The 16,471-nt window shown below is 46.5% G+C and overlaps 1 protein-coding gene across 1 annotated transcript in view; it reads right to left on the bottom strand.

Moving 5' to 3' along the window:
• Positions 1 to 7,112, bottom strand: part of ACAA2 (acetyl-CoA acyltransferase 2) — a 70,995-nt gene extending 63,883 nt beyond the window's left edge. Inside the window, exon 1 of the mRNA XM_033934638.1 lies at positions 6,959 to 7,112. Within this exon, the coding sequence (XP_033790529.1) occupies positions 6,959 to 6,974 (16 nt within the window). The 5' untranslated portion in view covers positions 6,975 to 7,112. The remainder of the gene's footprint in view (positions 1 to 6,958) is intronic.
• Between the last annotated feature and the right edge of the window lie 9,359 nt (positions 7,113 to 16,471).

Here is a 16,471-nt window from a genome sequence, read left to right as displayed (position 1 = left end):
CTCATAGATACAGTACCAGGAGATGTGACCTGCTGCGTTGGTACCGAGGTCTGCACCGCCTGGTGTTGAGCTCTCAGATCCGGTGCTAAAATTGGCATCGAAGTCGAGGAAGCAGTGTGACCCAGTACCGACAAAGGGGATGCCGATAAAAGAGGGCGCTCCACTGTCGGTACCGGTGGCTCAGACCGGACCGGGACTGGAAGGCTCGGTGTCAAAAGTGCAGGAAGGAGTTGTTGCAACTGCTCCTTAAGATGCACTTGCAGGACAGCAGCAATCCGCTCGTCCAGCGAAGGCACCGGTACCGCCTTTTTCTTCTGCGGTACCTGTGGTGCCGCTCTACGCTCCGAGGATGAGGACCCCGATGTCGAGGGGCTCACCTCAATAGGAGCGGAGCGCTTCCGTGGACGCCTCGAGGTCGGCAGGATTGGACTCGCTGCTACTGAGACCGGAGGACGCTCCAACGGGGAAGGCTTCTTAGCCGGCTTACCTGCAGGGTGCGACGCTGGTGCGGTATCGCGCGGTGTCGACGAAGTAGGTGCCGACTGAGATGGGGCCGATGTCGGTGCCGGTGCTGCGGAATCAGACATCTCGGCGCCGAATAACAACCGCTGTTGGATCTGGCGATTTTTTTGAGTTCTCTTCTTTAAAGTCGCACAGCGGGTGCAGGTGGACGCTCGATGGTCAGGACCAAGACACCAGTTGTGCGGGTCTGTCAGTGAAATTGGTCGAGCGCACCGCTGGCACTTTTTAAACCCGGGTTGAGGGGGCATGAAAGTGAAAACAGCTTCTGCCAAATCGAAGGCCGAGACCTCGATGATGGCAACAGGCCCCGCCGGGGCGAAGTGAAAGAAATGAAGAAAAAAACGAAAGTTTTTTTTTTTTTTTAAACTAAAGAAAATAAAAGAAATAAAAAAAACTTTACTTCCAAAAGGGGTTTACGCGAGCGGGAAGGGCAATTACAAAAAACTCTTTCAACAGCCGTTGAAACGCGTCTTCTTAGCTCCACGGAAACTAAGAAACTGGGGACCGCGCGCCTCCGTCGGGCGGGAAGGCACTCGCGCGTGCGCGGTGCGGCCTGCTAGAACTTTCCAAGTTCTTAGAGTGCAATCACTCTAAAATTGTCGGTGCCGTCACCCATCAGTCAAGAATATGCTGCCTGCTTGTCCTGGGATAATAACACGTAGCCCAGGTTTTAGTGTCAGCAGCAGCGGTAACTGCTCCGACGCTCATAGTATTCCGCTTATAGAATCCCTATGAGTGTTGGAGCAGTTACCGCCGCTACTGGTGCTAAAACCCACACTACACCTTTACTAATGTAAAGGAGAAGTAGTCAGTCATACATAAAAACCAGTCATGTTATCTTATCCAGATCAGTTTTCCTGAAGGGAAGTTATTTTTTAACAAATGTGTTTTAAATTTGGGAAAAGATCATTCTACCCTAATCAGAGGTGGCAAGTTATTTCATAGAAAAGGTGAGATTAAAAAATAAGCTGATTTTCTTGTAGATTCTTAATGGGCTAGTTTGGGAGAGGGGAGAACTAGTTTGCTTGCGTCAATTGACCTAAGTACATGGGAAGGATCAGTGGCGTACCTAAAATATGTGACACCCGGGGCCCATCATTTTTTGACACCCCCCTCATTTATATGAAAAATATGATTTTTAGTAACAATCTACATAGCGCACAACAAGAGTGTACCTAGGAAAAGGCAGCATCTTAAACACTGCAGTGAGCACTAGAACACCAACACATATATTGTAAAACTAAACAAGCCAGATCCCACACAGTAAATTCATCCTGTACAATCAATGCCAACTGAAAACTATGTGCTTTTCATACACACAGAACAGAGATACACCCTCGCCTAATATGAAATAATCACAAACTAAAAATAGAAATATGTAGACAAAAGTTAAACTGAACTGCCAAGAAACCAGACTCTGCATACAATGCAACACCACAAAACAGTGGTGCAACAAAAAAAAATCTTTCTACCTTTTGTCATTTCTGCTTTAATCATCTTCTCTTCACTCTCTTCTTTCTATACAGCATTTGTCCTCTCTCCTTTCCATGCAACATCTGCACCCCTCTTTGCCCCTTCTATCCACTGCCCACACTCTCTCTGCCCCTTCTATCCACTGTCCACTCTTTCTCTCTTCCATATGGCATCTTCCCTCTTTCTATGTCCCTTAAATATCCTGTGCCCCTTTTCTCCTTTGTACATGATTCATTTCAGCTTCACCCCCTCTCCATTTTTCTGTCTCCACCCCCTCCCCTATGCTTTGGCATCTCTCTCTCTTCTCCTTTCCTTCCTTCCCACTCCACACCATGGTCTGGAATCTCTATCTCCTTCTCTTCCCTCCCCCCATGCCCTGGCATCTCTCTCCCTCCATGCTCTGGCACCTCCTCCCCCTCTGGTCTGGCATTTGTCTCCTTAGTTTCCCTTCCTTTCCCCCATGCCCTGGCATCTCTCTCCTCTCCTTCCAACTTCCCCTCCCCCTCTATTATCTGGCATCTCCTCTTCTTCCTTTCTCTCCCTCCTTCCTTCCTTTTCCCTGGTCTTGCATCTTTCTCCTTCCCTCGCCCCCATGCCCTGGCATCTGTTCCTCCCCCTCCAAGGTCTGGTATCTCCTTTACTTCTTTCCTTTCCCTCCTTCCCACGGACTTGGCATCTCTGGTTCCTCTCCCTTGTCTTCCTTCTCCCTCCTTCCAATTGGGTGCTGCAGCAGCAGCATTTCTCTTTCTCCCCCTTCCCTGTGCAGCAGCAGCAGCAGCATTTCTCCCCACCACTTCCCTGTGCAGCAGCAGAATTTCTGGCCAGTTCCCTGCTTTAGCCAGTTTTCCATTCAAAGTCGCAGGCATCAACCTCACGCAATCCGCGGTTGCGTCGGAAGCCTTCTCTCTGATGTTGTGATGTCAGAGGGAATGCTTCCGACGCAGCCACGGATCACATGAGGAGCCGATGGCTGCGGCTTCGAGTGGTAAAACTGCTGTAGGGGAGCTGGCCAGAAACTAAACACCCACCAGATGGAGCACAAGCTGGGCCGTGGACACCCCTGATTTAAAGTTTACTGCCACTGCTGCTGGTTAAGGAAAGCAGCAGCGGCAGAATAGGGGGGCCGGCTGTGCACCCCCTTGGGACGTGCACCCGGGGCGGACTGCCCCCCCTTGGTACGCCACTGGGAAGGAGTGTATGGTAGAGTGATGGATGCTAAGTAAACCAGCTGAGAATAGAAAAGCGCTTTGAATGTTAGGCATAAAATTTTGAATCGGCATCTAAATCGCACAGGGAGCCAGTGCAATTGGATTAATAATGGAGTGACATGATCATATAATCTAACTTTACAGAGGAAACGTGCTGCTGAATTTTGAAGTGTCTATAGGCAGTGTAAGTTTGATGAAATTATATGACAATAAACTGTATTGCAGTACTCTATTTTCGAGGAGACAAAAAAGCATGAATGAAAGGGTGCAATGCAGAACAGAACCAAAGAATCTAATCTGCCTAAGCCAGTAATAAGCCTTTTTTGATTATTGTGAGATCAAATAATCAAAATGCAATGCAGAATTGAACTAGACCCCGAGAAAGCGAAAACACGTCATCGGGGTCAGATCTGTGTCAAATAGGTGAATATTAGATTTTAGTACCGGTAAAAAACAGCTGCGGAAATTGTGGAATCAATACAAGACAAGGAACAGGATTAATCAAAAACTGATGACAACCAGCTGGTTACTGCTGATGGGGGGACCAACACATGCAGAAGCCTTTGAATATTTAATACAACAAGGACTTGTCTAGAAAAACAGGGAGAGCAGTGTGACCTAGCTCCTTTGTCTGAAAAGCCTATATGACCTTTTGTAGCACAGAAATGAAAATCAGTAACAAAACAAATTGCTTCCTTTTTAAAAAGAAATACACTAATATATGTACTACAAATAAAGTACTATACTTTTGGTATTTTTCCTCTTTATTGTTGAAAATAAAGAATATTGTTCAACATGCCGCACTCAGAATGTGTTCTGTTCAAAAAGGTATGTCCAGTCATCTGGATTTTCCTTTATCCAGACTGCCCCCTGTTAAGGTTAGGCCAGATTATCATTCTACTATACTATGTTTATTTTTAGTTTATTTAATATAAACTATCCTGAAGTCTTGCATGAATAGTGGCATATCATATTTCCCTAAATTGCTAGACTTTTGTGTTTAGAATGCACAGGAAAGAGCGCATATATTAACCCTATCTATTAATACATTTCATTTTGCAATGCCTATTTCCGCTTGATTTGATATTCTCTACAAGTAACTCAAATGTAGTTAGTATATTTGTGATTGCTAATGCTTCAAAGGTAAGAATGAGTAAGCCTAGAAAAATCAGGCTTGGCTAAGAATGTCACCCATGACCTACTTGGCAGTGGCTGCTCTCACTTCATTGCCTAAGCAGAACAAGTGACAGTAATGAACCGCCGTTATTTCAAGTCAATTCACCTTTGCCACCAAAATTTGCTTCTAAAGAAGTTGAGCAATACTTTGCTGGACATTATAAGCTTAGTTAATAAGGAGGCTACAGTGACAGTAAGGAGAGGTGATCTTCTGACAGCAACCTATGGGGGAAGTGTCCTGCAGTGTAAAGCTAAATTCTCAGTACCCTGAGGTTGTAGGTTCAAACCCACGCTGCCCCTTGTGACCTTGGGCAATCCACTATTTTTAGAATAAGCAGCATAAAATCTGTTTTACACTTCCCCCCTCCGTATTCGCGGTGGTTAGGGGCAGAACCAGCCCGCAAATAATATTCGGGCCGGTTCTGCCTCTAACCCCCGCTGCCCCCCCCCCCAGCTATTTTAAGCCCTGTAATCCCCCTCTTAAGCCTTACCTGGTGGTTTAGCGGGTTTTCGGGGCAGGAGCGATCTTCCCACGCTCCTGCCCCGTGCAGATCGGTCACAGGAAATGGCTGAACATATCCCTTCCCAACCAAGTTACACCGGGTGAGTCTACCCATCCCATCATCAAAGCCCCTGTGCCTCTCAGTGGCTTCTAAAATGGCAGCTAGTTCAAGAAATGTGAAACAAACATTCAGGAGCTAATTCCACTTCTCAGTTAACTAGTTATGGTACCATCAATTCTTTCCCAAATCCTCTGCTTTTTTTGTAGTTATATAACCACACTCAAAGAAGTTTACATACAGGTACTTGAAGCTAGAGAATGACATGGGGACAAATTTTTTCCGTCCCTGCGGGAACTCATTTTCCATCCTGGAGGGTTCTTTTCCTGTCACTGCAAGCTGTGTCCTCATCTGCACAAGCGTTGGAGGCTTGTGTGGTTAAGGTAGAGTTTATAGGAACTGGGCCGGGACAGCAACTTGCGGAAGCGGGAAAAATTTGTCCATGTTATTCTCTGTTGTTAGGTGCCATCGACTTGTGCTTGAGTGCTAGCAACTTGATGAATTGCGATCTAAAAAGAAATCACTTTTGTGCTAGCCCGGAAGGGTCCTCCAGCATCCAGGTTTTTAAATTTATTTATTCAATTTTCTATACTGTTCTCCCAGGGAAGCTCAGAACGGTTTACATACATTTATTCAGGTACTCAAGCAGTTTTCCCTCCCTGTCCCGGCGGGCTCACAATCTATCTAACGTACCTGGGGCAATGGGGGGATTAAGTGACTTGCCCAGGGTCACAAGGAGCAGCGTGGGTTTGAACCCACAACCTCAGGGTGCTGAGGCTGTAGCTTTAACCACTGTGCCACACTCTCCCCTTCAAGTATATTCCCCCCCCCAATCTGTCCCGGTAGGCTCGCAACCCAATGCAAAGATTACTGCAATCTACTCCTAACTGGTATCCCTCAGTGATACCTCTCCCCCTTGCAATCTGTGCAAAATTCTGCTGCGCGACTCATCTTCTACCAACCTCGCTAGCTCATGTCACCCCTCTCCTTAAGTCACTTCACTGGCTCAGTTCAAGATCTTATTGCTGACCTTAAAGGACCCACGGCAACAAGAGGGCATCCGTTGAAAATCAGGGACCCCGTGGGAAAATCAGGGACCCGTGGGAAATTTCAGGGCGACACCAGAAAATATTTCTTCACCGAAAGGGTGGTTGATCGCTGGAATAATCTTCCACAACAGGTAATTGAGGCCAGTAGCGTGCCAGATTTTAGGCACGCTACTGGTGATTAAGGCAGGTCATGACCTGTTGGGCCGCCGTGGGGGCGGACTGCTGGGCGGGATGGACCTCTGGTCTGACCCGGCAGAGGCACTGCTTATGTTCTTATGTTATGTTCTTATGGGATTGGCATGTGGGATCTCTTCATGGACATAGTTAGGGGGTGGGCCATTAGTGAGGGCAGACTAGATGGGCCGTGGCCCTTTTCTGCCCGTCATGTTCTATGTTTCTATGACCTAGAAGTGTGTTCATTCTGCTGCCCCTCAATATCTCTCCTCACTTCTCTCTCCTTATACACCTCCGTTCCTCAGATAAGTCATTCTTAGCGTTACCCTTCTCCTCCATTGCCAATTCCAGACTTCCTTCCTTTCATCTAGCTGCCCCTTTGCCTGGAATAAATTACCTGAGTTTGTCCAGTCAATCCCCTTCCCTTCCCTTGTTTAAAAGCAGACTAAAAACCCACCTTTTTTATATAGCCTTCAATCCTTAACCCTACTCCTCTACCCTCCAACCCAGCCAGCTGATTAACCATTCCCCTTAACTATATCTATGACAGCCTGTTTGTCTCGGTTATTTAGATTGTAAGCTCTTCCGAGCAGAGACTGTCTTCTTTGTGACCCTGTACAGCGCTGCGTACGTCTGGTAACACTGTAGAAATAATTCATAGTAGTAGTAGTAAGACGAAGCTCACTCCCCCCCTTCAAGTTTCAGCCTTGGCGCGCCCACACTGGTTAACTTTAAACCGGACGTGATTCCGCCGAACGGTACACCAGCTCAGTTTGCGTTAAAAAAACACAATTACCTCTGAGGAGCGCCATCACGCCCCGAGATCGGCTGCAGGCACGCGCTTGGAAGCCTCTACGTCTCCCTACTCCCACTCACGTCTGCGAGAGGCCAGCGCCGGCCCTCCGCTCCAACCCGGCCCCTAGAGCGGGCGTGGGCGGGGCTACTTGCGGCCTTTCTGCCTTACCTAGGAGGGGGCGGAGCCTTTTTCCTAGTTAGCTATGTGAAAGGCAGGACTTTTGGAATACTGGATCAGGCGTTCCGATGTGCCATGACTCCGTAATACACCCTAAAAGTTAATCAGTTGGTATGCTCCCGAGTCCCGACTACTCTTCCTCCTTGTTTAAAGTCTGACCTCTTGAAACTGTGCAGAAGAGGGGTGGGGATGCTTTGTGCACCTCCTTTCTCGGGGCCTTGGATCATTAAGAGCAACATGTCAAAAGTTAGGAAAACAGATAACAAAGTGGTAATATTCCTGTAGACCAGCCCGTCTTTGTTAAACTGTTAGTTTTATACGCAAACACAATGAGAAAATCCGTCTCGGTAAGGTTTTTGTTTGGGGGTTGTTGTTTTTTTTGCAATTTATGATAAATTGTATTAATTTACAAATATTTCAGGAAACTGTTTCTCCTTTCTTGGAAGCATTCATCTAGAACCATGCATTCATTTAGAACCATGCAAATGCATGAGAAACACAATGAATATGTTGAAGCATTCTGTTCTTATTTATTTAGCCCGTCCTCCCTTTCTTGCCCATAAAAACATTCATCTGAAAGTCAGACTACCCTTAGCTGAATATGTCCAATCTAGGACTTGCAAACGAGCTAAGCAATCATAAACCGGTAACATCTTCTGTTCTAAACCCTAACTCCTGTTCTAGAATCTAGACCAGATACTGTGTCAGGCTTTTAGTTTAAGCTTAACAATGGGGTTAACGCAACTCAGGCAAAGAGAGTGCCAACAGCTCGCTAAGCGGAGCTTTAACAACGTAAATAAGATTCAACGCCAATGGAAAAGAGCCTTTGGCGTCGATATTCGGGTCGGCAAGCAGTTAAACCATCTGACATTTTAGTTCCACGGTCGCTCTCATTTGGTGAAAGGAATTTTAAAAAAGGCGCGACGCGTGTTCGCAAGCGTGCCGAAAGTGCTGCTCTGGCGGCAGCCAGAAGGGGGCAGCAGCGGGGGTCTGAGAGGAACTGCCGGCGGCTTCTCGGTGATGAGCGTGAGCTTTCCCGGCGGAAATGACGCTGGAGCGTCCTGCGCAGGATGACGGGGCGTCCTAGCTGAGAGGGGTCCAATGCAGCTCCACGTGATCCTCGCACGATTTCCTTATCTGATCGGGCTCCGGTTCTCGGAGGCCGAAGTGATTAGTAAAGTTTGGGTGATGGAGCTAAGCTAGGCCGCTCTAGGACCCCCTGCGTGCTTCCTTCCCCTCCTCCTTCTCTCTCTTTAGCCTGCTTTACTTTATTTCATTTCTCTTCTTCAGATTTGAGGTGGGTCAGGGTCTAGTTAATTAACTTAGAATTAGGTCATAGAGGTGAGAGCGGTTGAGATCAGATGTTTGTTAACAACTCAAGGACGTAAGACTTTTTAGAGATTGAATTGAGCATCAGAGCCCTCCGTTGGGGGGGGAAGGGGGTGTCTTACTTTTTAATGCTGTGTAGATGGCGCTAGTCTAGCTTATGTACCCAAATGATGGGGCTTGTATAAGAAAAGGACACGTAAATGTTAAAAAAAAAAACAACCCAAGTACGCTAGTAGCATATGAAAATGGTAAGTATTTCAAAGTAGAACATTAATAGAAAATTAAAGGCAAAGTTCAATATTAAAAGAAAGAAGTTTAATTACACATAAAGGCGCTGGTCTGTGATGATTGTTAATTGCACAAACTGAGTTCTGCAGAACAAAATGAAGGAAACTGTGCAAAAATATATTCTGAGACCAGCGTGGCCCATTCCCTGACAGACTAGATATCTCTGCCTAGGATGGTAGACATAGGGGGTAGGGGTATGGTGCTGGCTGGCAGAGTCAACAACACAACAGCAAAGTAGGAAGCTGCTGGCAGTGCTGTGGGGCCCTTCCACCACCTCTGATAGGAAATTTGCATTAAGGAGGCAGGACCCAGCAGGCCACCAGTGCTTGAAAGTCTGCTACCATAATGTTTGTTTTTGATACTGGCTGTAGCTCCCAACCCTGTCCTGGAGGACTCCCAGGACAGTTGGGTTTTCAGGATGGACTTAATGAATATGGATGAGAGAGATCTGCATATAATGAAGGTGCCAGGCATGCAAATCTGCTCCATGCATTTTCATTAGGGCTAACCTGAAAAACCAACTGGCCTGGTGGTCTTCCAAGACAGGGTTGGGAACCACTGCTCTAGAGGTAGGTTGGCAGCAGGAAAGGAAGAGGGAGGAGATTAGAGATACTGAATACATGGAGATGATGGACAATGGGGGTTAAGGCAGAAGAGGGGGGTGGGAGTAAACACATGGCTGAAGGTTTGTATAGGCTAGGGCAGAGTTTCCCAAATCAGTCCTAGCGTACTCCCTTGCCAGTCAGGTTTTCAGGATATCTACAACAAATATGCATGGGTGTGATTTGCATACACTGCCTCCATTATATGCAGATCTCTTTCAATACACATTCATTGTGGATATCCTGAAAAGCTGACTAATGCCTCCAGGACAGGGGTATTAAAGTCCATCCTCGAGGGCCGCAATCCAGTCAGGTTTTCAGGATTTCCCCAATGAATATCCATGAGATTATTAGCATACAATGAAAGCAGTGCATGCAAATAGTTCTCATGCATGTTCATTAGGGAAATCCTGAAAGCCTGACTGTATTGCAGCCCTTGAGGAGGGACTTTGACACCCCTGCTCCAGGACCATGTTTAGGAATCACTGGTCTAGAGCAGTGGTCCTCAACCCTGTCTTGGAGGTTTTTGGGACAGCCCTAATGAATATGCATGGGGCAGATCTGCATTCCTTTCATCTTCATTACATGCAAATCTCTTTCATGCATATTCATTAGGGCTATCCTGAAAACCTGATTGGCTGGTGGTCCTTCAGGACAGGATTGGGAACCAATCCTGTCCTGGAGTACCACCAGGCCAATCGGGTTTTCAGGATAGCCCTAATGAATATGCATGGAGCAGATTTTCATGCCTGTCACATCCATTATATGCAAAACTCTCTCAAGCATATTCATTAGGGCTAGCCTGAAAACCAAATTGGCCTGGTGGTCCTCCAGGACAGAGTTGGGAACCACTGCTCTAGAGTATCAAATAGCCTTGGGTAAGACCCTCTTTGAGAGCAGAAAATGTTATTCTGTACGGTAGGGCAATTGTCTCCTTTATCATTGTACAGTGGAACCTCGGTTTGCGAGTGTTTTGCAAGACGAGCAAAACACTCAGCAAACTTTTGTCTCGCAAACTGAGCATGTTCTGGTGTACGAGCACCTCCCTCCCGCTCTAACCGGCATCGCAACCACCCCCTCTCTCCCCCCGCGAGAACCGCAAATCACCCCCGTGCTGAAAGCGGCATCTGCCCGCCCTTCCTCCCAAGCACGGTCCTTACCCCTTCTGCTCGTTGTAAGGGTGAATGTGAGCTCCCGCCTCTTGCCTGGGCTCCAAGAGAACGAGAGCCAGAAGGCATTGAGAAGAAATGGGAACATGTCACCCCCTTCTACCACCAACTTCACTGGCTGCCATTTGAATCTAGAGTCCTCTTTAAATTTGCATGCTTCTGCTACAAATCGGTAAATGGTTCTGCTCCAAGTTACATTAATCTTCACTTCAACCTCTACAACACAAACAAGAAATCCCGTAGAATTCAGCTGTTCGCCTTCCCATCGCTAAAACTCTGCCATCTTAAAAGATTCTTAGACAAAACCTTCGCCTTCCAAGCAGCTAAGCTCAACCCGTGGCTTGCACAAATGATTCGAGGCCCCCACTTATCTCGGATTCAGAAAATCACTCAAAACCTACCTATTTAGCAAACAAGACCCTTAATGACCCCCCCCCCCCCCGCATATCCTACCACTTCGCCCCCCCCGTTCTTCTCCTCCCACATAATAGCTTCTCTCCTCCCGAGTTTCCACTACCTCCCGTCATCCTCTGTCAAGTTTGGTTAAAACTTGTTTATATCTGTAAAATCGTTTATATCTGTAAAATTGTTAAAACTTCTGATAAAATTGTTTGTAAATCTGCGTGTCTACGCAGATACTACCTTAATTGATGTAAACCGCCTAGAACTCACTGGGTATGGCGGTATATAAGAATAAAATTATTATTATTATTATTATTAGTCAGCATTTGATGTTCATTCTGACCATCGTTTTTAAATATCAGGGAATGTTTTCAGCAAGAAGACCCAAATAAGTAAAAAGGTTCTCTTTCCAGCTTCCATGTTTTAAACATTTTTTACCCGCTTAAACCTAAGCTGTTTACATGAAAACAAAACATAAGCAGCAAGCCTCAACATACATCTGATTTTCCCATTTGAAACCAGTGATCTCTGGCAGCCAATTCCAGTCACTTTACAAGACCGAGAAGACATGAGAAATGTCTTGAAAAGAATACTGATGACCAAATTCTTCAGACACTATGCTAGTGGCAAAATACTGTATGTTTCTTGCATGCTAACTTATCTCCTTATTATGCCATGTCTGTGAGGCTGCATTTGTGGAGGGGCATTAAAAAAAAAAAGTCTAAGTCTAACTTGGACGTTTCCAGCTGCATGTCCAAAGATGGAGGAATAAAAATGGCCATTTTCAAATAGCAAACTGCTGGACATCCAAATATAATTATTATTATTTTTTTAATCGTCTACTTAGACGTCTTGGCCACTGGGACGTCAACTTTATACCTCGTTTTCGATCAGAAAAATATCCATGTTGAGAATGTCCTAAGCCTGACCATTTGAATGTGGGGCCAGCATAGTAATGGACTGGCCACATAGACATCCCAACCGAACAATGGAACACCTTAGAGGGCATTGCTGTGAACTTCACATAAAGGGTGCCAGCTATATATCTCACCATAACCCCCTTATAATTTATGGTGAGCCCCCTTCCCCCAACCAAACCTACTATACCCTTCCTGTGTACCACACCAATAGCACTTATGGCTACAGGTGGCACCTATATGGCAGTATAGTGACATAAATGTATTTGTATACCAAAAATCCTTGCAGATCTATGCAGTTTACAACAAGGTTAAACCTCACGAACACAATAAAGCATAAACACAAATAATATTATAAAAATTTAACAAATAAATACGTTTTCAAAGATTTCCTAAAAAGAGAAGTCAAGAAATGGACAATTAAGCTTTTTGTCCATAATTGCAGCTTGGTATGAGAACAGTCTCTGAAGATATCTTTTGAAGTGCAACCCCTAATGGGCGTAAATGTAAATAATGCAGAAATATGCACAGAACATCTTGGATTAGCAAATACAAAATGCTTGATGAGGTAATATGCAGTAAGGTCATGCAGCACCTTATAACAAATGCATTCAAATTTAAAAAACACTAGCCTCTATAGCAGGGGTAGGGAACCAGGGCTGTGGAGTCGGTAGATAAATGTTCCGACTCCGACTCCTCAGTTTTTTGTACTTCAGACTCCGACTCCAGGTACCCGAAATTTCCTCCGACTCCAATTCCTCGACTCCGACTCCACAGCACTGGTTAATTTTCAGATCGTTAAAATGGAATGTCAAGTTGAGAGAAATGAGCATTTTCGACACTACCTTCTTTTTGCTTTTAATCAAGGTTCTAAGGCCGCAGAAGCTGCTCGCAACATTTGTGCTGTTTATATAGTGAGTGCTATAGCTGAAAGAATCGCTCGTGATTGGTATGCCAAGTTCAAAAATGGAGTCGGTAGATAAATGTTCCGACTCCTCAGTTTTTTGTACTTCTGACTCCGATTCCAAGTACCCGAAATTTCCTCCGACTCCACAGCCCTGTAGGGAACTCCAGTCCTTGAGAGCCGTATTCCAGTCGGGTTTTCAGGATTTCCCCAATGAATATGCATTGAAAGCAGTGCATGCAAATAGATCTCATGCATATTCATTGGGGAAGTCCTGAAAACCCGACTGGAATACGGCTCTCGAGGACCGGAGTTCCCTACCCCTGCTCTATAGGAAGCCAGTGCAGCCTACAGTAATAAAGGCTGATTTTTTCAACTTGAAAATCAGGTGAAAAGCAGTATTTTGAATAATACGCAATTTGTATGGGTTTTTTGATAACCTGTAAAATAAACTATATTTCAGTAGTCCAAAATAATTAGAATTAAGGATTGAACCAATAATGTGAAAAAAGCCAAATCAAAATATAATTTCATAGTTATTTCCATATAAGCATTTTTGAACTATAGAATCTGTATGAGTATTCATTGACAAGTTTTGATCCAGGATAACCCCCAGAATTCTAATAGTTTTGTTAATTGGTTAGTAGGTTTATCCCAGGACAAGCAGGCAGCATATTCTTGACTGATGGGTGACGGCACCGACGGAGCCCTGGTACGGACAATTTTAGAGTGATTGCACTCTAAGAACTTTGAAAGTTCTAGTAGGCCGCACCGCGCATGCGCGAGTGCCTTCCTGCCCGACAGAGGCGTGCGGTCCCCAGTTTCTTAGTTTCCGCGGAGCTAAGAAGACGCATGTTCCAACTGCTGTTGGAAAATTTTTTCAAAATTTTCTCGCCTTCCCGCTCGCGCGTTATTTTCTTGTCATGATTTATTCACCTTATCGTTTCTTTCTTTTATTTAAAAAAAAAAAGTCAATTTTTTTCGACTTTTTTCCGGTCAGCCCCGGCGGGGCCTGTTGGCACCATCGAAGCCTCGGGCTTCGATTTTGCTACGGCCGTTTTTCCCTTCATGCCCCCTTCACTGGGTTTTAAGAAGTGTCAGCGGTGTGCACGTCCTATTTCCCTTTCCGACCCGCACAAGTGGTGCCTTCATGTCTGGGTCCGGACCATAGGGCAGAAACGTGCACCCGCTGCAGTTCTCTCCAAAAGAGAACTCTAAAGAATCGCCAAATTCAACAGCAAATTCTTTTCGGTGCCGCCATGGAAGTTCCCCCGGCATCGACACCGTCATCTTCCTCCAAATCGGCACCGGTGACTTCGACATAGAGAGAGTGGAGAGAGACAGATTCTTCAAACTTTCGAATAATAAAAGAACAAGAGGGCACTCGGAAAAGTTGAAAGGGGACAGATTCAGAACGAATGCTAGGAAGTTCTTCTTTACCCAACGTGTGGTGGACACCTGGAATGCGCTTCCAGAGGACGTAATAGGGCAGAGTACGGTACTGGGGTTCAAGAAAGGATTGGACAATTTCCTGTTGGAAAAGGGGATAGAGGGGTATAGATAGAGGATTACAGTCCAGGTCCTGGACCTGTTGGGCCACCGTGTGTGCGGACTGCTGGGCACGATGGACCTCTGGTCTGAACCAGCGGAGGCACTGCTTATGTTCTTATGACACCGCAAGATCCATCCTCGGTGTCGCACCCTGTAGGTAAGCCGGCTAAGCAGCCATCCCCTACTGTCCTTAGCCCGCCAGTTGAACAAGCAGTGAGCCAAGTCCTGCAGACTGCGCGCCGGCCTCGCAAACGCTCCGCTCCTATTGAAGTCACTGCCTCTTCATCGGCATCGACTTCGCCTGAGTGTTGAGCTGCACCGCAGGTACCGAGCAAGAAAAAAGCAGTACCGGTGCCATCGGGACCGTCTCTGGATGAGAGAATAGCATCCATCCTTCAGGTCCAGCTTAAGGAGCAGTTACAACACTTGCTCCCGGCTCTGCTGACTCCGAGCCTTCCAGTGTCGGTACCTACTGAGCATTCGGTGCCGATCGTCGAACAGCCTGTTTTGTCGGCATCGACGTTGTCGGCACCGCAAAAATCTGTTTCTATGCCTGTTGTCTCGGCGGAACCGAAGTCTCTTCGACGCACTGCTTACTCGACTTCGGAGCCGGTGCCGTTCTCTGACACCCATACTGCTGTACAGTCACCCGGTACGGTGTCCATGAGGTCTGGTAAATCGGTACGCAAAACCAAGCATACCGAACCTTCTACCCCACTTTCTCAGGGCCGTCTGTCATCGGTACGGGACCCTGATTTGTGGGATGATTCTGATGACCCCCTCGGTACCAAGGCAGATTATTCCTCGGAGGAGGATGTTACATCGGTGCAGGATCCTGCTGGTAAGCCAGAGCACTCGTCCTTCACCAAGTTTCTTAAGGAGATGTCGGACACCCTTTCCATCCCTCTAGAGTCTGACTCTAACAAATCCAAAGCATTTCTTGATGCTTTGGATTTTGACCAGCCTCCGAAAGAATTTTTAAAGTTACCCCTCCATGACATCTTGAGGGAAACTTTTTACAAAAATTTAGAAACTCCTCTCACCGTTCCAGGAGCCCCTAGGAAGCTGGAATCGCTTTACAAGGTGATTCCTATTCCAGGGTTTGACAAACCCCAGCTGCCCCATGAATCTCTGCTGGTGGAGTCCACCCTCAAAAAATCGGCAGGCTCTAGTGTATATGCCTCTGTCCCTCCTGGCAGAGAGGGCAAGGCCATGGATAAATTTGGTAAAAGACTTTACCAAAATGCAATGCTGGCCAACCGTTCAGGTAATTATGCGTTTCACTTCTCTTTTTACCTGAAACATTTGATTCAGCAAGTCTCTTCTTTTCAAAAGTATCTTCCTGACTGTAAGCTTCCTGCATTCCAACAATGCACTTCCAGTCTCCTACAACTCAGGAAGTTCATGGTCCGATCCATCTATGATACTTTTGAACTCACATCCCGAGCCACGGCTATGTCTGTAGCGATGAGACGATTGGCATGGCTCTGAGTCTCCGACCTTGATGTGAACCACCAGGACCGCCTTGCCAATGCTCCCTGCCTGGGTGATGAGCTCTTTGGAGAATCTATGGATACCACCACTCAAAAGCTCTCTGCCCATGAGACGAGGTGGGATACTTTGCTGAAAAATAAAAAGAAGCCTCCTCCTCCTCGTCCATTTAGACAGCAGCCATCATATCAGATGCGGTTTTCTGCTCGGCCAGTTCAGCCTCAACCTCCACAACCTCGGAGGCAGCGGCAACAGCACCAACAAGCACGTCAGCAACAGCCGCCTACCATAAAGCCTGTCACTCAGACTAAGCCGACTCAGCCCTCCTTTGACTCCCTTCTCCCTGGGCATTGCCAGTCTCCCTCCCTCCTGTCCTCTTCCACAGCCCATAGGAGGTCGATTAACCATTTTTCACTCTTGATGGGAGGTAATCACCACCGACCAGTGGGTGCTCTCGATCATAGCCCATGGCTACTCCCTCAATTTTCAGACTCCCCCGCCGTTAGGCCTGCCAAAAGAGTCTGCTTCCAACAAGTCTCAGTCCCTCCTTCTTGCTCAAGAGGTTCAATCCCTCCTTCTTCTCAATGCCATCGAAGAAGTTCCTCAAGATCAGCGAGGTCAGGGTTTTTACTCCCGGTACTTTCTAGTTCCCAAAAAGACCGGAGACCTCAGACCCATCTTAG

The sequence above is a fragment of the Geotrypetes seraphini genome, chromosome 1 (assembly GCF_902459505.1).
Source record: "Geotrypetes seraphini chromosome 1, aGeoSer1.1, whole genome shotgun sequence".
Classification (NCBI taxonomy): domain Eukaryota; kingdom Metazoa; phylum Chordata; class Amphibia; order Gymnophiona; family Dermophiidae; genus Geotrypetes; species Geotrypetes seraphini.
Note: the sequence above shows the minus strand (reverse complement) of the source record. Positions and strands in the feature narration are given on the sequence as shown.